General features: G+C 43.3%; 1 protein-coding gene across 7 annotated transcripts in view; it reads right to left on the reverse strand.

The window, feature by feature from the left end:
• Nucleotides 1-274: 274 nt before the first annotated feature.
• The window catches only part of LOC106609115 (kinesin-like protein KIF21A), a 44740-nt gene continuing 18278 nt past the window's right edge, over nt 275-26736 (reverse strand). The window contains exons 3-35 of one of the 7 annotated variants that reach the window (XM_082977608.1): nt 26012-26194; nt 25231-25380; nt 24451-24585; nt 23425-23598; nt 22824-22939; nt 22190-22385; nt 21127-21316; nt 20922-20985; nt 20584-20787; nt 19788-19832; nt 19228-19285; nt 18928-19045; nt 18461-18649; nt 17750-17949; nt 17465-17572; nt 17291-17359; nt 17005-17153; nt 15589-15733; nt 9829-10023; nt 9594-9695; nt 9176-9341; nt 8846-8866; nt 8028-8088; nt 7595-7646; nt 5925-6130; nt 5423-5638; nt 5276-5308; nt 4933-5069; nt 4512-4686; nt 4082-4240; nt 2486-2774; nt 2005-2204; nt 275-1733 (exon numbers count right to left, since the gene is read on the reverse strand). In XM_082977608.1, coding sequence (XP_082833734.1) covers nt 1676-1733; nt 2005-2204; nt 2486-2774; nt 4082-4240; nt 4512-4686; nt 4933-5069; nt 5276-5308; nt 5423-5638; nt 5925-6130; nt 7595-7646; nt 8028-8088; nt 8846-8866; nt 9176-9341; nt 9594-9695; nt 9829-10023; nt 15589-15733; nt 17005-17153; nt 17291-17359; nt 17465-17572; nt 17750-17949; nt 18461-18649; nt 18928-19045; nt 19228-19285; nt 19788-19832; nt 20584-20787; nt 20922-20985; nt 21127-21316; nt 22190-22385; nt 22824-22939; nt 23425-23598; nt 24451-24585; nt 25231-25380; nt 26012-26194 — 4563 coding nt within the window. In that variant the 3' untranslated portion in view covers nt 275-1675. Of the gene's footprint in view, nt 1734-2004; nt 2205-2485; nt 2775-4081; nt 4241-4511; nt 4687-4932; nt 5070-5275; nt 5309-5422; nt 5639-5924; nt 6131-7594; nt 7647-8027; nt 8092-8845; nt 8867-9175; nt 9342-9593; nt 9696-9828; nt 10024-15588; nt 15734-17004; nt 17154-17290; nt 17360-17464; nt 17573-17749; nt 17950-18460; nt 18650-18927; nt 19046-19224; nt 19286-19787; nt 19833-20583; nt 20788-20921; nt 20986-21126; nt 21317-22189; nt 22386-22823; nt 22940-23424; nt 23599-24450; nt 24586-25230; nt 25381-26011; nt 26195-26736 lie in introns of all 7 variants that reach the window. The other 6 variants (XM_014207550.3, XM_082977610.1, XM_082977609.1 and 3 more) reach the window with 6 other exon arrangements.

Raw genomic sequence — 26736 nt, forward strand, 5'->3', positions numbered from 1 at the left:
GTGCTATCAGGAATTTACTACAAAAGTAAGAACACCTATCAAGGAGATTAGTTCATGGACATTGGATTGAATCATTTTCCTGCAACAAATTAAAACTGCCACGGACTAAATATCTACCGAAGAACAGGAGGAAGGAAAACAAATCTCCCGCTTAAAAGCTTTCTCAGTTTTGAAACCGTGTCATGTTTCCTAATGTGATACTGTATTATACTGCCACCAATTGGTGGCATTATGGCAACACACATCTCCACGTTGAAAGATATACCAGTTCATGTTATTTTTGACAGATGACATTTATTTCCACACTGCATCTGAAATTAGAATCACTAAAAAGTAGGAATTTGTACGCTAGATGTCCAGGAGGAAGAAAAACGGCATTCCTATTTACATAAAGATGTGGTCATATAACCTATGTCATCCCAATCTAGGGATCCTGGGCTAATCCACACAGATTAGGTTGTGATACTGTACTACTGTATCTACAGTATAAGATTGACAGGGACTGAAAGTAACACACACCTCTATGTTTTGTTCTATTCTGTTCAGCCCGTTCCTAAATCAGATTGGGAGAATGGAATACGTGGGCACAGGAAAACTCATTCAGAAATGTATTATTACCAATTATTACTGCACTGTTGGAGCTAGAAACACAAGCATTTCGCTGCACCTGTGATAACATCTGCAAATCTGTGCACGCGACCAATAAACTTTGAGTTGATTTAAGATAGGACATACGCCTCTGCACAGGTAACCTCACTTTACCTGGGCTCTGAAAATGATTGACACAGGCCATTGGATACAACATGAAATTGAAGCTCAGAACTTTGAAGGTTTCAAAGTCACCATGAAAACACACATAAATACAAACATTTTGACAGAAAATTAAAGATCAAACCAGTTTTTGTAGTTTGAGGTTTGAATGTACTTGCATGATACAAAGAGAGTAAGACCACTATAGAGGTACTGTACACAGGCAAGTACAAAGTTGGCTAAAAATACTCTCATCACAGCCCGTTGACTAACACAGAGAAGGTTTGTACTTTGGTCACACAATCTGCAGATAACGACATTAAAAGCAACACTTGAATTTGGTTGAGATAAACCTCCACAATGACGACACGCCCTCATTGAGCTTTGTTTCTGTAGCAGAGATCAGCTACACCATCCCACACCACTAATTCACTGTGCTATTCCTACTGAGACATCCCTATTCCCCACTAAGGCTATATGAGTCTCCCATAGGGTTTGGCAGTAACAGCTGAATTAAGTACAACCTCCATAGGGTCTTTATTTAGAAGGCATCCCCCCCTACTAACACAGAAAGATGATTCCACGCACTGTAGTGGATGATTCCTCTACGATATGTATAGAGAGGATACGGCATGAGACAGAACCATGGGCATTACACTAGAGTTTCACTTTCCTTCAGGTGAATACCGTGGCTGTTGTGCTACTCTCCTCCAACCTTGTTGAGTGACTGTCTCAAGGGGTCATATGTGTGTCAGGGCTGGTCATCTGCCCTGTGACCATCTTCGGAGGTCCTTCATCCATGGATCATTGCGCAGAGCAGCAGCAAATAGATCGAGTAGTAGATCCAGCAGGCAGCAATAGATCCATAGGCTGTAGATGATCCAGAGTAATCTAGTAGATCCCCAGAGTTGTGTCCTTCTCAGTGTCAATGGATCCCTTCCTCCAAAGAACCCTTTGCTTGCCAAATCTTCACTGTCCGGTCACTGTCACACAAGAAAGAACATGACATCGCTGGATCAACATGTGTATCAGAGGTTTGATTATCTCTCTTTTAGGTTAAACTATGACTTTGTTATTATAGTAGCAGTGGGTTGATTTACTCAGAGGGTTAGGGTCAGGGTATGAACGGGATCATGGTCAAAGTTAGGAGATATATTCTCTGAAGGTAGGGGTTATGGTCAGGTTTGCCGTAAGATACAGCTGTAGACTCCTATGGCATTCGAGGGTCATGCTAGGGTTAGGTGTTAAACTCACTCTGAGGCAGTGAATAGTTGGCTGCTGTTGGTAGCCAGTCCGTTAACAGGGCTGTCGTGTCCCCTCAGGTCTCCTAGCGGTGCCAGGGTATCAGCGTGCCACAGCTTCAGCAGACCTCCCCTGTCTGCACTCAGCATTACCGGGCACCCTGGCACAACACCCAGCGCACTTACCCAGTCAGAGTGGGCACTCGCCACCTGCTGTGGAGGAAGCAAGTACGCACTAGGTCAAAACAGGGCTACAAACTGTTGAAAAATAACTCCTTGGGACAATACATTTTGTTTACTACCACTACTGGTCTTATAATGATGATAATGTTGCAGCTAGCAAAAACAATTCAACAGAACAAGATTTGATGCTTACAAAGCAACATGCAATGTGAAAATCACAGCTATCAGCTCATTGTATGTTTTTGAGAGCCTTGTCTCTCTTTCAGGTACTAGCAGTACAGTATATACAGCTAGGGTCCAGTATGTCTCACCTGTACTAGTCGTTTCCGGGACAGGTCCCACTTCTTGATGCAGTAGTCTCTGGAGCTGCTGTAGAGACTGTTCCCCTGAACAGCCAGAGAGACTATACACTCCTGGTGTGGTGGCTCAAAGTTGTGACAGGACACAATACTGCCCTGGACACCCTCTGTCACCTCAAACATCTTCAGGGTGTGGTCCTTGGACCCCGTTAGGACCACGTCTTGACCGTTGCCCATCTGGTCGACGGTCAGACACAAGACCGGACCCAGGTGACCCGTCAGCTTCCCAGTAGACACAAACCTAGAGCATAAGGTCAGGGTTCAAGGGTCAGGGAGAGTTCCGATCTAGGATTCTTTGGTACAACTAAAGATCATACTTGGAAGTAATGATGAGCATTCACTAGCTATCTTTTCTACACTCTACATTCAGCACCTGTGCTTGTTTTGGTGTATGCAATTCCTCTCCTTTTATCTTCATTTTGTGCCACCTCCAGTCCTTACTTAAAACTTCTTGCGGATCAGTGGGACGCTAGCGTCCCATTTCGACAACTTCCAGTGAAATGGCAGAGCGCCAAATTCAAATTAAATTACTATAAATATTAAACTTTCATGAAATCACAAGTGCAATACATCAAAATAAAGCTTAACTTGTTGTTAATCCAGCCGCCAAGTCAGATTTCAAAAAGGCTTTACAGCGAAAGCAAACCATGCGATTATCTGAGGACAGCGCCCAGCACACAAATGCATAACAAATAATTTTCAACCAGGGAGTTGCGACACGAAAGTCAGAAATAGCGATATAATATATGCCTTACCTTTGAAGATCTTCTTCTGTTGGCACTCCAAAAGGTTCCAGTTACATTACAAATGGTAATTTTGTTCGATAAAGTCCTTCTTTATATCCATAAAAACTCAGTTTAGTTGGCGCGCTTCAGTCAATAATCCACTCGTTTTCCCTCCTTCAAAATGCATCCAAAATGAATCCCAAACGTTACCAATAAACTTATCCAAACAAGTCAATCAACGTTTATAATCAAACCGTAGGTACCCTAATACGCAAATAAACAATCAAATTTAAGACGGAGAATCGTTATTGTCTTTACCGGAGAAGAATACCAAAGAACGCGCTCTCATTCACACGCTTGGAAACACTACAGCCAAAATGGGAGCCACCTAGAAAACAATTTCTGGCAAATTTTTCCAAAAACCAGCCTGAAACTCTTTCTAAAGACTGTTGACATCTAGTGGAAGCTCTAGAAACTGCAATCGGGCACGATTTCACCCTATTATAAAAGTGCCAGCCATTGAAATAGGTGGTAGGATGATTTTTTGGGGGGGGGGATGGATTGTCCTCGAGGTTTCGCCTGCCATTTCAGTTCTGTTATACTCACAGACATTATTTTAACAGTTTTAGAAACGTTAGTGTGTTTTCTATCCAAATCTACCAATTATATGCATATCCTAGCTTCTGGGCCTGAGTAGCAGGCAGTTTACTCTGGGCACGCTTTTCATCCGGACGTCAAAATACCGCCCCCTATCCCAAAGAAGTTAAACTAAACAAGATATTTAACTACTCTTGGTGGAAAAAAAAAAAAAAAGTGGCCTTACTTCCTGAGGTCCCACATGCGGACTAAGTTGCCAGAGGCGGAGTAGAGGAAGGATCCCGTAGGGTTCAGAGAAATCTGGTTGATCTGGTTCTCTCCTGGAGGGATGGACAAGGACCTGAGAGACACACAGCTGTCCCCTGTACTCACCTGGCCTGACGACCTGCGACACACACACACACACACGCATACATACACACGCACACATTTAATACCATGTCAATGGGAATGACATTGTGTAAAAGTACTTTTTTCATGTAGCCAATAAGAATCTGAAGTTCCCTGGGCTGTGTTGGAATGTGTTAGAATCTCCTAGAATGTGTTGAAAAAGGAACTGGTATGCTCAACTCCAACTGTTGACATAACAAAAGTCTTCGGTTTATTACTAGAGGTGTATATAAATACTCTTGGTGTTGGTATATATATTTACTCACGTGAGTGTGCGTATGCACTTGGCGGAGTCTCGGATGTCCCAGACCTTGATGTAAGCGGTGGAGACAGTGAAGACCAGGCTGGAACAGTATCTAACAGACACCACACTGCTGGGATGATCTCCCAGAGACATGATTTCTTGACCAGTGACCAGGTTCCACACCTTACACGTACGATCTGACAACACACATACACCAACACACGCAGACACAGGGGTTAGAGGTCGATGGTTAGGGGTTACGATGAGTGTTCAATATGACAGAAACGCCATCAACCATACCAGAAAGCTAGATGAAGCTAATACTAAATAATACAACTTACACTTATCTGAGCCTTTCAGGTGTGAGAAGTCTCTAGGGGTCATGGTTTAGAGGTCAAGGGTTGATTTTTGTTTCAGAACATTATAGAACTAGAGAGCTGTACCTTTAGAGCCAGTGAAGAGCAGGTCATCAGTGCAGTCGACACACATGACAGGTTTGGTGTGTCCCTCAGCCACATAGACACACTGTAGTCTGGCAGCATGGCTGCTCTTAGGGGATGACACGGGGTTGATCACCCCTCTGTAACAGGGACAAAAGACAATATATTAAGTCTGTTAAGACGGTGGTTCTCAAACTGTGGGGGGCAGGGCAGGCACGGGCTAGAGGGATGTTCCTCAATGCTGGAACGGGGGCCCAGAGTGAAAAAGTTTGGGAACCCCTGTGTTAGGAAATTAGAGATATGCAGTAGTATAGTATATAGGTAGACATACAGTAGTGTTACATACCTTTGTCCTTGATATATAAGCGACTCTTCCAACCTGAAACACAAGAAGTAGGTACTACTATGACCATCGGGACGTCGTACGAAACATTACATTTGTGGCAAACATTGTGTAGTGGTGTGTTAACTGGCTTCATGCAACGGCTCTTACGTTGGTTTGGTGTCTGTGATTTTGGTCTTCTCTGTGGCTGTGGGCATGGGTATGTGTGACTTTGTCTCTCGTGCTGGGTGACCTTTGGGGTCCATAGGTGTGTGTTCCTTGATGTCTAAGGGGGGTGGTCCTCCCTTCTCTAGCATCCTCCTGGGTGTTAGAGGCGAGCGTTCCAGTGATCTCCTCTCAGCTCCCATAGAAGACCACACTCCAGAACTACACAACACAGAGACAGACAGTTGAATTGATACCCACTGGATGATCAGCTGAAGTCATATACATCATTGAAGGTTACAACGCAGTCTGGGTCAAGTTAAACGTTCTATCCTTCTCGTGCTGATGCACTCTTTTTTTCAACAATAACACTGCTAAAATGTGAAGCCTGACCCATCAAATGCACATACAGTAGGTAAGGATTTACTCCGCAAGTATCTCACTGTATTTCCTGTACTATAGTTCTAAAAAGTAAACACAAAGACATTTCACCAAAATAAGGACTTACAGTCCAGCTATCCTGGTGGACAGTGCTGAGGGGGACACAGTGAGTTCCCTGTCCCCGTGATGTCCTGCTACTGTCCCCATGTCCCCTGTCCCTTCCTGGGCCTCTGCCAGGGGTAGCAGGGAGGCAGAGAAGTCCCCCGTAGGCGAGTCTAATTCACCACTACCAGCATACAGCAGCTCCATCTGGGTGGTTGTCCTTCTGCGTGCCTGTGGACGAGGGATTGATCGAATCAATCAATCAATCAATCAATCAATCACATATCCATTCACGGAGGCTCTCTGCACTGCTAAAGCTAACTCTCTCTCCTCTGCTCTCATCCTTCTAGACCTATCTGCTGCCTTTGATACTGTGAACCAGCAGATCCTCCTCTCCACCCTCTCCGAGTTGGGCATCTCCGGCGCGGCTCACTCTTGGATTGCGTCCTACCTGACAGGTCGCTCCTACCAGGTGGCGTGGCGAGAATCCGTCTCCGCACCACGTGCTCTCACCACTGGTGTCCCCCAGGGCTCAGTTCTAGGCCCTCTCCTATTCTCGCTATACACCAAGTCACTTGGCTCTGTCATATCCTCACATGGTCCCTCCTATCATTGCTACGCAGACAACACACAACTAATCTTCTCCTTTCCCCCTTCTGATAACCAGGTGGCAAATCGCATCTCTGCATGTCTGGCAGACATATCAGTGTGGATGACGGATCACCATCTCAAGCTGAACCTCGGCAAGACGGAGCTGCTCTTCCTCCCGGGGAAGGACTGCCTGTTCCATGATCTCGCCATCACGGTTGACAACTCCATTGTGTCCTCCTCCCAGAGTTCTAAGAGCCTTGGCCTGACCCTGGACAACACCCTGTCGTTCTCCGCTAACATCAAGGCGGTGACCCGATCCTGCGGCGCAGGTCCTAATCCAGGCACTTGTCATCTCCCGTCTGGATTACTGCAACTCGCTGTTGGCGGGGCTCCCTGCCTGCGCCATTAAACCCCTACAACTCATCCAGAACGCCGCAGCCCGTCTGGTGTTCAACCTTCCCAAGTTCTCTCACGTCACCCCGCTCCTCCGCACACTCCACTGGCTTCCAGTTGAAGCTCGCATCTGCTACAAGACCATGGTGCTTGCCTACGGAGCTGTGAGGGGAACGGCACCTCCGTACCTTCAGGCTCTGATCAGTCCCTACACCCAAAGAAGGGCACTGCGTTCATCCACCTCTGGCCTGCTGGCCCCCCTACCTCTGCGGAAGCACAGTTCCCACTCAGCCCAGTCAAAACTGTTCGCTGCTCTGGCACCCCAATGGTGGAACAAGCTCCCTCATGACGCCAGGACAGCGGAGTCAATCACCACCTTCCGGAGACACCTGAAACCCCACCTCTTTAAGGAATACCTGGGATAGGATTAAGTAATCCTTCTAACCCCCCCCCCCAAAAAAAGATATATAGGTACTATTTTAAAGTGGTTGTTCCACTGGATATCATAGGTGAATACACCAATTTGTAAGTCGCTCTGGATAAGAGCGTCTGCTAAATGACGTAAATGTAAATGTAATAAAGAGTGTTTTACAAATAGCATTTATCTCAAAGTGCTTATCAGTAACTTCTTTACTTTAGACTTCATGAAAATGTAATTCAAATGGCATTTCAAAAATTGCTTTGTGTGTGAAGTACTGTAGATGACTGTACCTTCCTAGGTTTGGCCTCTCCACACAGTTTCAGGAGGTCAGAGGACAATGAACTGAAACAAAGATAGAGGGGCAATTTACATGTTACACATAGTCTATTGATAGTTTGTTGATGGACTACCCAAATAAAGTATAATAAGAAATTAAAGATGGAATCCGCAGTAGGAGAAACAGCGCCACTGTCCAACCCACGGCCATTGTTATTGTTTTTGTTTAGTGACAAACTATAGGTGAGAAGGGCGGCCCAACGTGGTAAAAAAATTGCATACATATTCTGCTGTTCTAGCTCACGTACAATGATGTTCAAGGGAAAAAAAACAGTGTTCGTTTGCAGTAACTTCTTTGTTTTTGTAATATTGCAAATGGATGTGGCAGTCTCATCATGAAGGATTCCAGCTTTAAGTGATGAAATTCAATATTCAAATGGTTTTTACCTTCCCTCTGTGGCTGGGCTGGGGGTAGAGGACTCATCACTACTGCTGTCATCTCCATTCTCTGCTTGAGGACAGAACCATACAGTACACCTTGTTACACTGGACCCTCAGATACACAACATGCCTCAGTTACTGCATGTTCTGACATGGGGTAGTTATGGCTTCACAGCATGTTTTCAAATATCTCATTACAAGCACTAAACTTGTGTTCCTTTACTATTTTAAACTGTTAGAGGTAGACCATTTTCAAAGTCAATTTACAGTCTGGATATCAGAAAGAAAGCAAATGCATACAGTGTTTTCAAACTAATGCTGCAGCGGCAGCAAAACAATAGTTTGAATTTAAAAGAGCTCTAAGGTACAGGGTCCAAAGTTCAAAGGTCAGTTTACATACATCAGGGGTCAGACAATGTCAAAAGGATAGTATAGTATACTATATATTAGTATGATGCATCTGACGTTTCCATTTTAAGGTTGGTAACTTAGTAAAGGTTGGAGTTGGAGTAGTACTCTACTTATTAAGGCCTGAACTTCAGGTTAGAGTGGGGGTCAGGGTTTAAGCTAGTGCTGATTCTTAATATTCAGGTCATCCTGAATGAGTCTGCTGAACAGGAGACAACTATACATCCACAAAGAGGACAGGGGAGGGTCAGACAGGGAAGTGGGGGTCAGACGACAGGGGGCAACATACCACCTCATGCACCTCATGGCAAAGTTACGTTCTCAGGTTAGTCTTAAAGGGGAGTTTTAGAGGGAGGTGGGGCTTTAAGGGAGACCCATGCTCTCTGGGACCAGTCAGTCTGGTGTCTGTTACTTACCCACCAGTAGGTAACCTATCTCTGTTTGAATTCAGGGTGAACAAACAGGAAAACAAAACAAAGAAATCAAAGTCAAACAAAAGTTAAAAGAATGGAGACACTTTATTTTACAGTCCTGTTTCAGTGGGTATTTTACTGGTAGGCTATTTACTAAGAGAATATGTAATCCGAAAGAAAAACAATATGGGAAATATGTTTCTATAAATTGTTATTATTAGGTCAATCATTACCATTGTGAATGTCAGATAAAACAGTGGACTATAAAATAAAGTGTAACCAAAAGATGAAGAACTGAAAAGCAGCGTGTTTATACCACTGAGCCATCTATACCTTGCAGTGCGTTGCCCAGCAGAGCATCCAGCTCAGGGTTGAGTTCAGCTTTCTCCTTCAGCATGTGGAACAGCAGCTGGTTCTGAGTGGCGCTGTTGATCTCTGTCTGCTTCAGCCTGCCCTCCATCATCTTCACCTGGGAATCCTTCTGGGCCGCCTGCAGACCCTGGGAGATGCACGTACCAGTAAAATCATACATTACATAGATGACAAACACACACATAATTCTCACATTGACATCAAAAGAGTGGTGTGACATTTAGCCCACAGAACAGCAGATATGCATGTTTAACTCTAAAATAAACATAGTGTTTAAAGTTGGTAGTATAAGTATTAAGTTGGTAGATTTACAATACCCTGAATGCCGCTTAATCGAAAGGTAGAGAGAAGTCAGTAGGGACAAGTGTACTGTGGTTACCTTGTTGATGGCCATGTGCAGGAAGTGATCAAGCAGGAAGCGGGCTTCTGATAGGTTACAGGAGCTGATCACCGCGGTAATGTCCACTGTGTCTCCCTCCTCCTGCATCCCAACAACATCACACAGTCAGTCATAATAACAACTCTGAAGAAATTGTGTGTGCTGGCGTCAGCTGTACTAATAACTAGAAAGGGTCAACTTCCTGAAGAAAATGTGTGTGTTTGCGTCAGCTAACCTTCGCTTCCTCCATCTGCATGATGTTAGCCTGACAGTCAGCGATGCTGTCGTTGATGTAGTCGATGTTGGCCGCCAGGGCATCCATTTCTTCGTTCAAAGACTGGATGCTTCGGTCCGTGTCGGTCCCCTCTGTGGCGATCTTCTCCCTCTTGCGAGACACCTTCTCCCTTCGCTTGGTCAGGTCCTCACGTTGCTGTAAGAGGCAGGAGGAAGGGAGAGAGAAGGAAAGAAAAAGTTATAATAAAAGTGTTTCCGAATTGCGTTCCTTTCTAGCTATTGCTTTACGATCTTAGAAGTAATGGAGCCTGGAGGAACCTTTTGGGGTTCTAAAAATTGCCACACAGGGGGAACCTTTCCAGGTCACAAAGGTTCCTCGAGGAACCCCTCTGAAAAGGTTATTTGAGGAACCCCTGTGACATAAACAATATATTTTTCACATAAGTGCCACAGGATAGGGTTAAAACTTTAGGCATTAATTCTGACTGACTTGCTGGAAATGGTGGAGTAGTCTAAGCCTCTGGCTCCGTAGACCGTGTGTTCAAAACCGGTGTTTATCCCCCCCCCTTTTTTTATTTTAGTGGCTAGTTTTGATGCAATCTCCTGACGTCCTGGGGACCTGCACAAACGTCGAATTTCGCCTTGGATCTGGTGTGATCCCTATAATATTAACACTGCTGATTGCATATACAGTGCCCTCAGAAAGTATTCACACGCCTTGACTTTTTTCACATTTGTTATGGGATTAAAATTGATTTAATTGTTATTTTTCTGTCAGCGATCTAGACAAAAACCAAAATGTTTTTAATTAATGGAAAATAAAACACTAATATAGTTGAAGTTGGAAGTTTACATACCGTAATTTCCGGACTATTAAGCGCACCTGAATATAAGCCGCACCCACTGAATTTAATTTTTTTTATTTATTTTGAACATAAATAAGCCGCACATGTCTGTCTATAAGCCACAGGTGTCTACCGGTACATTGAAACAAATTAACTTTACACAGGCTTTAACAAAACACGGCTTGTAACTAAAATAAATAGGCTTTAAAGAAACACGGCTCGTAACAAAAAATAAAAAATTAGCAGTAAGCTTTAGTTGTCTTTTTGCACTGAGTCAATTCCTCACGCTGCTGTTTCCAACGTCTTATCGACCAAGCTCCCGTGCAGCAGCTCTATTTCCTTTTCCAACAGCCAGATCAATCGCCTTCAACTTGAAAGCTGCATCATATGCATTTCTCCGTGTCTTTGCCATGATGAGGGTGACAAAATGACTACCGTAATCAGAATGATGGGAAGTTTGAGAGCGCTCGATTTAATTTAAACAGTAAACAAAAAAGTTTTTGACCTTAACCCGTTCGGCAATTTAATTGGTCTAATGAAAGCTTCATGCCGGCCAAAAACTGAGCACGTCACAGAATGTGTTTTTTAAAAAAAATTTTTTTATTGAAAGCGGGAAAAATCCATATATTAGCCGCGTCATTGTTTAAGCCGCGAGGTTCAAAGCTGGGAAAAAAATTGCGGCTTATAGTCCGGAATTTACGGTACACTTAGGTTGGGGTCATTAAAACTCGTTCTTCAACCACTCCACACATTTCTTGTTAACAAACTATAGTTTTGGCAAGTCAGTTAGGACATCTACTTTGTGCATGACACAAGTCATTTTTCTAACAATTGTTTACAGACAGATTATTTCACTTATAATTCACTGTATCACAATTCCAGTGGGTCAAAAGATTACATACACTAAGTTGACTGTGCCTTTAAACAGCTTGGAAAATTCCAGAAAATTATGTCATGGCTTTAGAAGCTTCTGATAGGCAAATTGACATCATTTGAGTCAATTGGAGGTGTACCTGTGGATGTATTTCAAGGCCTACTTTCAAACTCAGTGCCTCTTTGTTTGACATCATGGGAAAATCAAAAGAAATCAGCCAAGACCTCTGAAAAAAAATTGTAGACCTCCACAAGTCTGGTTCATCCTTGGGAGCAATTTCCAAATGCCTGAAGGTACCACGTTCATCTGTACAAACAATAGTACGCAAGTATAAACACCATGGGACCACGCAGCCGTCATACCGCTCATGAAGGAGAGGCGTTCTGTCTCCTAGAGATGAACGTACTTTGGTGTGAAAAGTGCAAATCATTCCCAGAACGACAGCAAAGGACCTTGTGAAGATGCTGGAGGAAACAGGTACAAAGTATCTATATCCACAGTAAAACTAGTCCTATAACAACATAACCTGAAAGGCCGCTCATCAAGGAAGAAGCCACTGCTCCAAAACCGTCATAAAAAAGCCAGACTACGGCTTGCAACTACACATGGGGCAAAGATCGTACTTTTTGGAGAAATGTCCTCTGGTCTGATGAAACAAAAATAGAACTGTTTGGCCATAACGGCCATCGATATGTTTGGAAAATTATGTGGATACATTGAAGGAACATCTCAAGACATCAGTCAGGAAGTTAAAGCTTGGTCGCAAATGGACAATGACCCCAAGCATACTTCCAAAGTTGTGGCAAAATGGCTTCAGGACAACAAAGTCAAGGTATTGGAGTGGCCATCACAAAGCCCTAACCTCAATCCTATAGAAAATTGTGGGAAAAAAGCGTGTGCGAGCAAGGAGGCCTACAAACCTGACTCAGTTACACCAGCTCTGTCAGGAGGAATGGGCCAAAATTGACCCAACTTGTTGGAAACGTTTGACACAAGTTAAACAATTTAAAGGCAATGCTACCAAATACTAATTGAGTGTATGTAAACTTCTGACCCACTAGGAATGTGATGAAAGAAATAAAAGCTGAAATAAATCATTCTCTCTATTATTATTCTGACATTTCACATTATAAAAATAAAGTGGTGATCCTAACTGACCTAAGACTGGGAATTTTTACTTGGATTAAATGTCAGGAATTGTGAAAAACTGAGTTTAAATGTATTTGGCTAAGGTATATGTAAACTTCCGACTTCAACTGTATATCTTGATTAGATAAGTATTCAACCCCCTAAATCAATACATGTTAGAGTCACTTTTTGGCAGTGATTACAGCTGTGAGTCTTTCTGAGTAAGCCTCTAAGAGCTTTGCACACCTGGAATGTACAATATTTGCCTATTATTATAAAACAATTATTAAAGCTCTATCAACTTGAATGTTGATCATTGCTACAGTAGACAGCCATTTTCAAGTCTTGCCATAGACTATCAAGCCGATTTAAGTCAAAACTGTAACTAGGCCACTCAGGAACATTCAATGTCATCTTGGTAAGCAACTCCAGTGTATATTTGGCCTTGAGTTTTAGGTAATTGTCCTGCAGAAAGATGAATTTGTCTCCCAGTGTCTGTTGGAAAGCAGACTGAATTAAGTTTTCCACTAGGAGTTTGCATGTGCTTAGCTCTATTGCATTTATTTTATCCCAAAAAACTCCCTAGTCCTTGCCAATGACAAGCATACCCATAACATGATGCAGCCACCACCATGCTTGAAAATATGAAAAGTAGTACTCTGTAATGTGTTGTGTTGGATTTGCCCCAAACTTAACGCTTTGTATTCAGGACAAAAAGGTAATTTATTTGCCACATTTATTCAGTATTACTTTAGTGCCTTATTGCAAACAGGATGCATGTTTTGGAATAACTTTATTCTGTACAGGCTTCCTTCTTTCACTCTGTAATTTATGTTAGTATTGTGGAGTAACTACAATGTTGTTGATCCATCCTGTTACAGTATCTCCTCTCACAGCCATTAAACTCTGTAACTGTTTTAAAATATCTATTGGCCCCATGGTGAAATCTCTGAGGAGTTTCCCACCTCTCCAGGCAAATGAGTTAGGAAGGGCACCTGTATCTTTGTAGTGACTGGGTGTATTGATACACCATCCAAAGTGTAATTAATAACTGCACCATGCTCAAAGGGATATTCGATGTCTTCTTTTTTTTTTACCCATCTATCAATAGGTGCCCTTCTTTGCGAACCATTGGACAAATCTTCCTGGTCTTTGTGGTTGAATCTGTGCTTGAAATTCACTGCTCGACTGAGGGACCTTACTGATAATTGTATGTGTAGGGTACAGAGATGGGGTAGTCATGTTAAACACTATTACTTCACACAGAGTGAGTCCATGCAACTTATTATGTGACGTGTTAAGCACATTTGAATACTTATTGACTCAAGACATTTCAGCTTTTCATTTTTAATGAATTTGCAAACATTTAAAAAAACATGATTCCACTTTGACATTATGGGGTATTGTGTATAGATCAGTTATACAAAATCTCAATTTAATCAATTTTAAAGTCCAGGGGTGTAAATACTTTCTGAAGGCACTGTTGAGCCATGACAGTCATCTGAATGCAATGACATCTTTATATAGTAATAAAGCAGTAACTATTCCAACATTGGGATTTGAATATGGACGGGCTACAATATCAATGGGGCAGAAGGTGGTGTGTTGTGATTCTGGATGGCAAGATAGCCAGCAACAATGACAAGATGCTGCAATGTGGGAAATCGTAGATGGCTCGTTTCAGCTAGTTTTATCTTGTTCTTGATACCATGTCCTGTTTTGAGGTGTTTTGACTGATGTCACGTCTATGCTAATATGGCAGAAATTCGCTAGCTAACCAACAACTGTAGCTATGTATTTATTGTGCAAATGTATTTGTTTTCAATAAACATTGGAGACTAAATATAGTTTGCATGTTGTTTACAATCTAAGCCAACCCTGTCTTTTTTATGTCACATAGTTGCGTACGCGTTGGTTGTGTTGCTAAACAACCAACCCGTCTAAAGGCTCTTGAGGAACTCATACAAGTCTGTAAGCCTCATTAAAGCTACAAATCTATCAGTGTTCAACCTTAACATGTGATGACAATACAACAGAAAATATTAATGGGAATTACGTTTCTGCCCACGGGTGGCAAAATAGAACTATCTGAAAGCAACACCCTTATTAAGCTACGCTCCGCAGTCTTCTTATCTGACCCGCGGGGTTATATCTTAATAACCCAGCATCAACAACCCAACCTGGCCCTTTTTAAAGAAAACATCCCGACTTAGTGACCCAATTCATGCAACCCAGCAGTTGGGTCATCCACACAACCAAGCATTTTTAAGTGTTGGCTAGGTTGAAGATACTGTAGCGAGCTAGCAACCTAAGCCAAAACCTAATAATTATTATCATAAACAAATGTCATTACCATCACAATAAACGTTTCGGAATTAAAACAGGAGCTACAGTCATATAATATAATTGGCTTGACAGCCAATCATGTATTATTCAACATTGGTATTAAAATAGTACCTGTATAGGAATGGGTAATTGTTTACAAGTTGCTAGCTATCCCATAAAGCCATCGGTGAAAACAACATTTTTATATTCTTCTGAATCTGGCAGAACAACAAATCCAATGGCGAAATAAATTCAAAGTGCTCTGCATGTGCCGACAAAAAGGTTCTCCCAGTAACCTTTGCTAAATTTAAACTTTAAAGGTTCCTTCAAGAACCCCTCAACTAACCAATGGTACAAATATGAACCAATTGACTGCAATGGTTCATTCAGGAACTCCAGGGTTCCTTGAGTCACCCTTAATTCTAGAGTGTAGCCAAAACGGCAAAAATGATGTCTCGTTATACTCCCCTGTCAGTTTTTGCCTTTTTCCACTGACAAAAAAACCATGTGGCATCAGTCTGATAGGAATACAGTAGACCTGGTAGTAATACCGTAGAAATACAGTCAAACTACAGTGGATCTATTTTACCTTGAGGAAGCGGTTCATATCAGCCTCCATGTTTGAGATGGTCAGCCTCTGCATGATGATGTCAGTGATGCGTCTCTCCAGAGACTGCCATTTAGCCCGGGCTGTCCTGGTGGTGTAGACACTCCCCGTCCTCAACGGGTACTTTCTGATAAGGGGAATTCAACAGAGATCAGTTGTTGACTTATTGTTGTCCTGTTTCAGCTAGAGTAGGAGTCCTTTCATGTACACAAATCAAATCAAGTAAAACATATAATTAAATGTTATTTGCCACATGCTTTGTAAACAACAGGTGAAGACAAACAGCGAAATGGGCCTTTCTTACGGGCCTTTCTCAACAATGCAGAGAGAAAATATCGAAAAAATTATAACACAAGGAATAAATACACAATGAGTAACGATAACTTGGCTATATACACGGGCAGAGATGGGCAGTATTTATGTTACATATAATTGAAATACATTGGTTTAATTACTTCTGAGTATTTTGAGATTTGAATAACACTGGGCTGAACTACACTCCAATGTATTTTGTATTTTGAAAATACTGTAATTTGTATTTTCAAAATACTAAATACTTTTCTAAATGTTTTATAGTGGTACACATTTTGTGTCCCCCCTTTCACCCCGCATTGGTATCAGTCTGATAGCACTATGGTATGATAAAATCATCTGCTAAATGAATGGTGGTAGCCTAGCAGTTAGGAGTGTTGGACCAGTAAACAACAGGTCGCTGGTTTGAATCCCTGAGCCGACTAGGTGACAAATCTGTTAACGTGCCCTTGCTCTGGATAAGAAAGTCTGCTAAATGATGTATATATAACACTTGCAAAGCATGCTGAGTATTATTCTAATGGGCCCTGCCTTGAAACAATTCAGTTTGGTAGGTGCAGAATTCAATTAAATTTGGTATTATCCAGAATAACTTGCTCAACTAAGGTATATAAACAACAATATATCATAGCAAGCAAAACGTTTTTGCAACCATTACTGAGAATGTTGTTGCTGTTCGGGCCGGCTACTTGTATTTTAAAATACATGTATTTTTATGAAATACATTACAAATATGTATGTTGTAGTTTATTTTAACACATTGATCTTTTATGGTAGTTTGTATCTGTATTTTGTAATTGTATTTTGTGATTTTAGCCCATCCCTGTACATGGGGTACCAGTACATAGTCAACGTGCAGGGGCACGAGGTAATTGAGGTAGATATGTACTGTAAATATAAGTAGGGGTAAAGTGACTAGGCAACAGGATAGATAATAAACAATAAGAGCAGCGTATTTGATGAGTCAAAAGAGTTAGTGCAAAGAGAATCATTGCAGATAGTCTGGGTAGCTATTTGGTTAACAATCACATCATGCCTATGCACATCGCAAACGCACACACACACTCTCACCCACACCATCAGTACCTTGGGGTGCCATTGGGGTCTGCTGCCCCAGCAGAGTGAGGTCTGCCTGGGATGCCGCGGTGTGAAGGGTCCTGGAGGGGCTCCGGTAGGCTCACCTTTCTGTTCACCTTCCCTGAGGTGGGCCTCACCTGTCTCCTCAGAGCTGTCACCTAGCGAAGGAGGAAAGCAGGGCCACGTTCAGTATGGATAATTTCAACGAGTCCAAAAAGGACAAAGATGTTTTGTTTTCCATTGCAAAACGTTTTGTCACAGTTTGCCATACTGAACATGACCCAGTTTATCTTACCTCCTCATTTTTCCTGCGTAGTATCAGGTCCTGCTGCCTCTTCTGAGCCTCCAGCTGTCTCAGTTGGTGCTGTAAGTGACAGGCACATAATATCAATACATTAATTTAATTGAACTTTGTCACAGGATAACACACAACTTCACAACACACATTATTTCCTGTCTGTAACAATACCTCATGTTTGCGCTGGTCCTTCTTCAGAGTAGCGATCTCTCGGTTGCGTCGGCACTCTGACGCTCTGTTTTTCTCCTGCACCTCCTTCATCTGGCGCATCAGACCCACCTAGCACAACACCCACCATTTACATGTCAATCAATCAGTCAATAAATCCATCCAGCCATCCCCCCCAACCAACCACCTACCCCCAATCGACCCACCCATCCCTCCAACAAACCACCCACTCACTCACCCACTTTACCATCGCCCCACCCATCCTTCCATCCACAATTTTTTCTGTACCTTTGTTTTCTTCATCTCAGCCACATCCTGGTTGAGTTTCTTGAGCTGTTTCTCGTACTGTGATTGGTTCTTGAGGAGGCGTGCGTGTTCCTTCTGGGCTGACTGCAGCTTCTGCATCTCCTTGTTCATAGAGCTCAACTTCTTCTCATATTCTAACTTAATCTTCTTAGCCTTCTCCTCCGTGCACGTCTCCACCGAGCCTGCAGACACAACTAACTCAGCTAAGCACAGGCACGGTGGAAACAACACAACACAGTTCAACCGACACAGCTCAGCACAGCCACAATGGAATATCAATCAAATCAGTCATTCAAATGTTAGCCTTTTTAAAGCAACCGTTGTCACAGTCACAAAGTGATTTACAGAATATGACAGCCCTCTAGAAATAAGGGGTTTAAACACAAGTGCATGTACATTATGGTGTCTGAAATAACAAATAATGATAGAGAGACTTACACAAAATACATTAAATTGTTATGTACAGGTATGGTGTCATTGGTGGTGGATAGGATTAGTTAGATCGAGTTAGTTATACAACTCCATAATATACTCAATCTGAGATCTAGCGACATAGCACATACCACCTAAACAAATAAATGCAACCCTTCATTAATCTGTCACCATATTCCTGTGCGTCTCTGCTGTACCGATGTTGTGACCATGATACATGACATCATATCCTGTGCACGTCTCTTTCTCTCGTATACGTACCCATGTTGTGCAGCACCTTGTCCCTCTCCAGCTGTGTGTCTCTGATCTTGCTCTGCAGCATCATGAGTTTCTGTTCATACTGCTGTTTGAGCGTGTGCAGACGGCGCTGGCTGTTCTCCAGCTCGTCTATCAGCTTCTGCTTGATGGCGATCTCACACGTGATGTTGGCCAGGTCCGCCTGGAAGTCCTCTGTTCAGAGAACACACACAGAACTAGCTATATGAGACACGCTTCATTGACATATTCACTATTCTTCACTACTTTTATTAAAATAACAGAATCATCTAATCATGGTGAATGAATAAGGAGTGCTAGACCTGGGTTTGAAAACTCTTCACACACTCCCCACAGCCCTCCAGGACCAAAGTTGCGAAGGCATTCTGTATGACAGTGTAAAAGCACCTTTGGATGTGTGTGTGTAGGTGTGTGTGTGTAGGTGTGTGTGTGTGTGTGTGAGAGAGTTTTACCTTTCTCATCCAGTTCTTCAGAGTCTGACTCGTCCGAGCTCTCCTCTCCCTCCATCTCATACTCCTCCTCTTCTCCCTCAAGCTCCTCTCCTTCCTCATGGTCACTGACGTGGTCATCCTGTTCACACACATTTGCACGATGTGAGTACAAAGAACACACACACACACGGCACACACACACACACACACACACACACACACACCACACACACACACACACACACACACACACACACACACACACACACACACACACACTGACATAAATATGCCAATTAAGGACATTCTTAGACGTACCACCTCAGCCTCGTCGTTGCCTCGTTCCTGTTCGTTGTCTGGCACCCCCTCCTTGACCACACTGTGAGAACAGAACCAGAGGTTTAGGTAGCCATTGACCGCAAACGCAAGACATCAGGTCACTAGATTATCAGGGAGCACTACCATACCATATAGCACTACCATACAGCACATGAACACACTATCTTGATTTTTCTGCATACTGTAAAAATGCATTTAAGGTTAGAATCACAATTCAATCAGAACTCAAATCATTTGGTTGTTAGAATCATCCCCGAAGTAGACGTTAGTGAATGATTGATTGACATTATGTGGTTGCATCATGGCAAAAAGAGCTGAATCTTTTAGTTCATTTATTTAGTTTAAGGGTCTCAACAATGCAGAAAGAGGGAGAGGGGTAAGGAGAAAGGTGAGAGATTACAAGTGTGTTTTCCTCCAGGTGTGGCAACTACCTGCAGGTGTAAAAGCTGTGTTAGAGAGGTGAGAAGAGGGAAGTTAGAGAAATGGGGGAGAGTGGGAGGAGAGGGGGTTCGAGAGATGGGGGAGAGAGGGGTATAGCAAACCTGGGAAGCTTAACCTCATGGTGACTCTCCTCGAGCCGCTGCAGTCTTCAGAGTGGGGGAGGAGAATAGGGGAGACAGTTGGAGAGAATGAGGTTGGCAGGGGAAGGGAGTGAACCAGAGAGCAGAAAAGAGTGTAGCAAGGAAGAACAGGTTAACCTTAGAGGATTTGGCACTGGTTGCCTTCATTTGGCTTGTTGATGTGTACCAATTTGTTTATGTGCTATGTTGTTTATCAAATGTTTATCAAATGTGTATTAAACCACAGAGAAAGAGAGAGACCAGTTGTACAGTACAGGTACGTCTGAACATGACTGGGCCTGTTATATAAACCCATCATGTATGGGGTATTACAGTAGATAGACATTAGAGAGGGAATAGGTATCTGCTGAAGGGGAAAGGCTGGGTGCCAGAGCTAATTACCCAAAACACCCTGGGACAACAACGGAAACCAATTCCCCTCGCCTCTGTAATCCCCCCACACCCTTCTCTAATCCTCCCCCCCTTCCCTCCCCAGTACCACCTCTCCCCCTCACCCCACCATGCCCAGCCCATCTCTAACCACCTCCGAGCATATCACTGTTAGACTCAAGGCCTACCATCAAAGTCTACCCATTGCTTAGTTTTATTTCTATTGTTTCATCCACAAGTTTGGACATATACACTTAGTTACAAATTGCAACAAACATAATGCAATCGGATTCATGGCATGTACTGTATGTGAAATGTACATCAAAACAGCAACGCAATATCAAAGAGTGCAATATCAAAGGTATGAAGGGGAAAAAACAACTCCTACCTCTTCTTTTTCTTCCTCTCTTTCTTCTTGAGTTTCTCCAGATCTTTCTTGGCCATCTCGATGATGTCGGAAGCCACTATCTCGGGGGCGAGGTGGGCTGGGGAGAAGGAGCCCCCACCAGCGTACAAGGAGGAACGTGTGTTGGCACGGGACAGGGTTTTACGGAGGTTCTCATTCACTGACTCACTCTCCAGGAGCTTGGCTCTGCAGACACAAAACCAACGGTCAGAATACTGTTGTGGGTCTCCCAACACCAAAACCAAAGGTCACAATACTCCTGTCTTCCTTTCTACGGACACATCATACTGTACATGTAAGAGACTTGTCATGCATCATACCTGAGCTCCTCGATTTCTTTGATATAGTTCTGGATCATATTTCCAATTTCCTCATTCCCCTCACCTGAAAGATAATCGAACATGAGGGTATTTTCAGCACTTTTTCCATAGACTTTAACGGAGCACTTCCTATCCCACTAGCCTGGATTTTGAATCATCCCGGTGCAGTGTGAATAAGGTCCATTATTCCTGTCCCAGTACGTACCCACTTTGGCCAGAACCTGGTTGGCCTGGTCACTGAGGTACTGTGTGAGTCTGGCCCTCTGGGCGTCAATGGTCTCCTGCATGGCCTTGACCCTGATCCTCAGGTTACTGTTCTCTGTCTGTAGCATGCTGTTTTCATGGACCATGTCGTTGATGCTCTCCATGCCGTCTTCCCCCACCATACGCTTGCCCTGAGACCAGAGAGAGACCAGAGGACTATGGTTATTATAGTAGATCATTATAGTTGATCAGTTAGTCCAATACATTTACATTTACATTTAAGTCATTTAGCAGACGCTCTTATCCAGAGCGACTTACAAAATGGTGCATTCACCTTATGATATCCAGTGGAACAACCACTTTACAATAGTGCATCTAAATCTTTTAAGGGGGGGGGGGGGGGGTTAGAAGGATTACTTTATCCTATCCTAGGTATTCCTTAAAGAGGTGGGGTTTCAGGTGTCTCCGGAAGGTGGTGATTGACTCCGCTGTCCTGGCGTCGTGAGGGAGCTTGTTCCACCATTGGGGTGCCAGAGCAGCGAACAGTTTTGACTGGGCTGAGCGGGAACTGTGCTTCCTCAGAGGTAGGGGGGCCAGCAGGCCAGTGGTGGATGAACGCAGTGCCCTTGTTTGGGTGTAGGGCCTGATCAGAGCCTGAAGGTATGGAGGTGCCGTTCCCTTCACAGCTCCGTAGGCAATCACCAATCACAATACAACTATACATTGTTATACCTCCCCTACCAGATGCTTGCCCTGTTCAGACCAGAGGGACCAGAGAGATGAGTGTAGGTCATAGAGAAATATAGACTAAAATCCACACTGAATATCCCTTCGTTTCACTATTGTTTAGTTGGATTCCAGGCTACCAGAAATACAGCCTCAATGGACACATGTGCAGCCGTTAGTATGTTTTAAAAGTGATATGGATCCATATTATGGTACAGTTAACCATATGATTTGACCTGGAAAACAGTGCCTTTATAATGGTATCTAAAATAGCAAAAAAAAATCGAATCTCCCTCTCTCTCTCTCTTGCACCCTCCATCCCTCTTTCCTTCTCTTACCGTCTTGTACTCCATCAGTTCCATCTGTAGCCTGGCAATATCAGTCCTTAGAGCTGATATCTGCTGGGAGGCTTTATCCTGGTTCACCATCACCTTGTTCTTAATGTTCCTGGCTCTGTTAGCGTAGTTCAGACAGCTCAGTGTCTCCATGAAGTCCCGGTCAGATGGGCTGATACACGCTATCATCACCGTTTGACTGGGGATAGAGATGGAAGATGGACGGAAGATGGACGGAATACAGACACGGACCGTCGACAGACACCAAAAAAATAAGACCACATTAGAAACGGAATAACTAGATAGGCGATGTCAATGTAAATCACTTTGTAAACTACTTGGAAAATAAATCAAATGAATTATTTGAATTGATTTAAAAATAGATAAATATTCAAATATATGGTAATTAATTCACCCACTAGCTTAAAGAAATTCCGGTTTTAATAGATTACTTTTAAAACATTTACATTTTAGTCAGCAGACCTTCATTAGACAGATAATTAATTCATCCACATAATAAAGCTTCAAGGAGAGGTTCTAGTGATACTCTAGAAATAGAATACAACTGCTATTATATCTATATCGTCAAACACTATTACATACAGTGTCTTTATGTGGTTTATGAGGACATACAGACCTGTTTCCTCCCAGAGAGTCCTGCAGTAGCCGGGTGAGTTTCGAGTCCCTGTAAGGCACGTGGGTGGACCTCTTACTCCTGTCCCCCAGAGCACTGATCACGTTACCCAGCGCAAGCTGCAGCGAGAGAGGAAAAACAGACCAAGGAGACATGAAGATGAGATGAGATCCTTAAAAATGAGGCTTAAACGTCTGCATTCTATCAAAAATAAAGCATAAAATCCTTCCTTTAATGTGACGTTTAAATTCAGTTGTCAATCAAAGAGGTGGTGGCAGTGTTGGTAGGACACATGCAATATATTTCTCAACCACCAGGGGGCGCTTTCCCCGCTAGTTTCTCAGCTCTACACAACAGGTGTATCATTGAAACATTTCATGTCAGTCATCCAAGAAGAGGACATGACATCACCACTGTCCTGACTCTCTAAAACCTCCTAGTGCTGAGTAACCTATGACCTTTACATGCACTGTTCTAGCATTGGGAATGGTTCGGGTCAATTCCATTTAAAGTCCGTCAACTTGTAATAAATTGACCCAAACCAGGCACTGTGTTCACCATTTTTCGAACTATAGCATGCATTATTTTACAGTGAGAGTCTCACCAGTCCACAGTTGATGGAGATGCCTTCCTTGGCTCTATCCCCAGTAGCTCCTGTCCTCTTTAGTCTCTCCGACCCGGCCAGGTCCACAAAGTGAAACTTAGCCGTCAGCGTCTCGAACTCAGAGTTAATCTCAGAGGAACCGTTGGCCAGATGGTTGTCTGTCTCATTGGACTCCTGAAGGAGATGGGCATTGTGAATAAAACAAATAAGAGACTGTGGGGAAAATACACATGGTGATTGTGTGTGTAATTTCATGTCTTGGACATGTGTATCGACATTTCAGCTGTAGCATTGATTAGGCTTATGAGAGAAATATAACTGCTGGTTTTCGTCTTCCATTATAACTCTCAATAACAACACCAGTGGATAGACATATCTGTATCTGTAATATCTGTATATTGTCCATGTATTCAGTGGGCAGAGAGAAGAGGGTGACATCATGCCCAGCTGGTGTGTGTGTCCATTGGGATTTATTTGGGGAGCTATGCTGTGTGGTGAGCTGTGTCGCTGGCTGGGGAGCTGTGTGGGAGGTCCCGTGTGGCTCAGTTGGTAGAGCATGGTGTTTGCAACACCAGGGTTGTGGGTTTGATTCCCACGGGGGACCAGTACGGAGAAAAAATCTATGTATGAAATGTATGCATTCACTACTGTAAGTTGCTTTGGATAAGAGCTTCTGCTAAATGACGTAAATGTAAATGGGAGGCTTGGGTAACGCTGCATTTCACAGTCCTCTTGTTTATCAGCTGGGGTGTTTATTGTTAATCTCATAAATACTAGGAAATTAAATGTTATTAATGTGTATTTTCACAATAGGCAACAAACGAGTGGTTGTATGTTACAACAACCCCCAAATAAAATGGTAATGATTATGCAGCCTAATAACCTTTTAATCATGTAATTTCTAAAGAATGACAGGGTAAACAGATAAGTGAAAATAGTACAGCCAGTGAAATAGACTGTGAAAAGCTTATCCTATCCTAGGCTTGGCTCTAGAGAGCTCCAGGCCACTGGTGCTATGCCACGTACGCTGTCGTCTGGAGTGCAGACTCTGACTTGGCACAGGTGGATGGTGAAGATGGCATGGGAGCGCGAGCTCTGGATGTTCATCTGGGTGCTGGCTGTAGTACGGGACAGAGCACCCAGCTTCAGACACTGCATCATCTGTACAGGGAGGGAGGGAGGGAGGGACCAGGGGCAGGAAAAGAATGGGAGAGTTTAGAGTTAGTACAGTGTATTCAAGAGAGAAATTCTGTTTGACAATTTCAGACCCTGATTTGTTTTACTTGTCTTTGTGCTTGTCTCCACCCCCCTACAGGTGTCGCCCATCTTCCTCATTATCCCCAGTGTATTTATACCTGTGTTCTCTGTTTGTCTGTTGCCAGTTCGTTTTGTTTTGTCAAGCCTGCCAGAGGTTTTTCCTGTGCTCCTGTCTGTGTCTAGTTCCTGTTTTCTAGCTTTCCCGGTTTTTGACCATTCTGCCTGCCTTGACCTTGAGCCTGCCTGTCGTTCTGTACCTTGTCACACCACCCTGGATTACTAACCCTGAGCCTGCCTGCCATTCTGTACCTTTCGGACTCTGCTCTGGACTACTGACCTCTGCCTGCCCTTGACCTGTCGTTTGCCTGCCCCCCTGTTTTTGCAATAAACTTTTGTTACTTCAAAACTGTCTGCATCTGGGTCTTCTCCTGAGCCTTGACACAAACACATACACAAACAGATATAGGCTCACAGCAATAACATATGTTTAACCAATGACCATAGGTACAGATTGGTGTTCTTCTGCTTTAGATTGTGATTGAGACTAACCTCTGCCTCGGAGGTGACCGTGCGCGTGGTGACTCCCACAGTGTAGATGCCTCCGTTAGCGTCCTCATGAATCTTGATGGTGGACTTCTGTCTCTTCCCATCCATGTCCCGCGTTGATTCAAACAGATCCAACACCTCCTCATTGTACAGCTGGGATAGGGGGAAAAAAACAAGCCGATGAACCAATACCCCAAAGCCAAATAACTGTGCATGGAAAACATCAGTAGTTAAGTAATTTTGGTTATGGAAAGTATACTGCTTTATTAGTTTTTAGAGACATGTATCAGCAAGCGATATCAGATTTGAGTGAGACATGTAATTCCCTAGTAATTACTCTGTGGTGATAAATCATCTGCCTATAGAGTTAAATTAGCTGAACACATCCAATGAGCAGACAGAAGTACAGTATACTTCCATCTGCTCCAGGTTGCTACACACAGCTGCTGCAACCCCTAGCCAGAACCCTTTCCCCTAATACCTCGCTTGTGTTAGCAGCTCTAAGGGAAGGGTACCGGATAGATTTAAGTAAGCAATAATGAATGCTCCACCTTGCCTTCCAGGGCCAATGGGCTTCTTTTCAGAGATGTAGAAACCTGCATCTCCAAGCTTCCTCATGTTGCAGAGCTAATGGGAGACTACAGAGAGAGATTGTATTTCTGGTTCAAAAGTGTAAACAGTTGGGATTGAATACGGGTCTCCCGCTCACCAACCCAACGTCTTAACCAAATCACCTCAGCTACAAAAAGCACATAGTACGTTTTGTCCTTTCCATCACACATACCTCCAGGAACTGTGCGTTGATCTTGAACTCGGGTACAGGCTTGCCCTGCTCTGTGGCGGTCTGCCGTCGTTCCTCAATGCCCCTGAAGAGGTGCTTGACTGCCCGGGGAATGATGCCCAACTCCTCCTCACTGATGTTCACGTCAAACCCTGTACCCATGGTGTAGGTCTTCCCCGAACCAGTCTGGGGGAGAGGGAGAAGAAGGGGGTGGATATGATAGGATCAATAACCAATTATATTTTTTCATTTATTTACTCATTTATCTTACTTCAAACTTATTCAGACAGTCAGTGGGCCTATGCTGCTATTTCATGAATACAGGAAGTTATAAACGGGGAGTGGGGGTCAGCTTTTCTTACTCAAATTCAAAAACAGTACAAAACGCCAGAATATAAGAAAAACAAGCCCTGTCAAAATGGCTCTCCTGGACTAAAGCCACTCCTAATATATGTAGCTACTACGGCACAGTGCACACACATTGGGGTTGGGGGCTTGGTTGTCATGGTGACTACCAAAGGAATGCGACGCCAATTCCCACGTCACCTGAAAGATACTCTGACAGTAGTGTGTGTGTGTGTGTGTGTGTGTGTGTGTGTGTGTGTGTGTGGTGTGTGTGTGTGTGTGTGTGTGTGTGTGTGTGTGTGTGACCGTGCGTTTTTGTGTGTATTTGTGTAGATGTCATTGTGAGTGTGTGTGCATGCATGCATACATATAAATTGTGGTGT

The sequence above is a fragment of the Salmo salar genome, chromosome 07 (assembly GCF_965601325.2).
Source record: "Salmo salar chromosome 07, fSalSal1, whole genome shotgun sequence".
Lineage (NCBI taxonomy): Eukaryota > Metazoa > Chordata > Actinopteri > Salmoniformes > Salmonidae > Salmo > Salmo salar.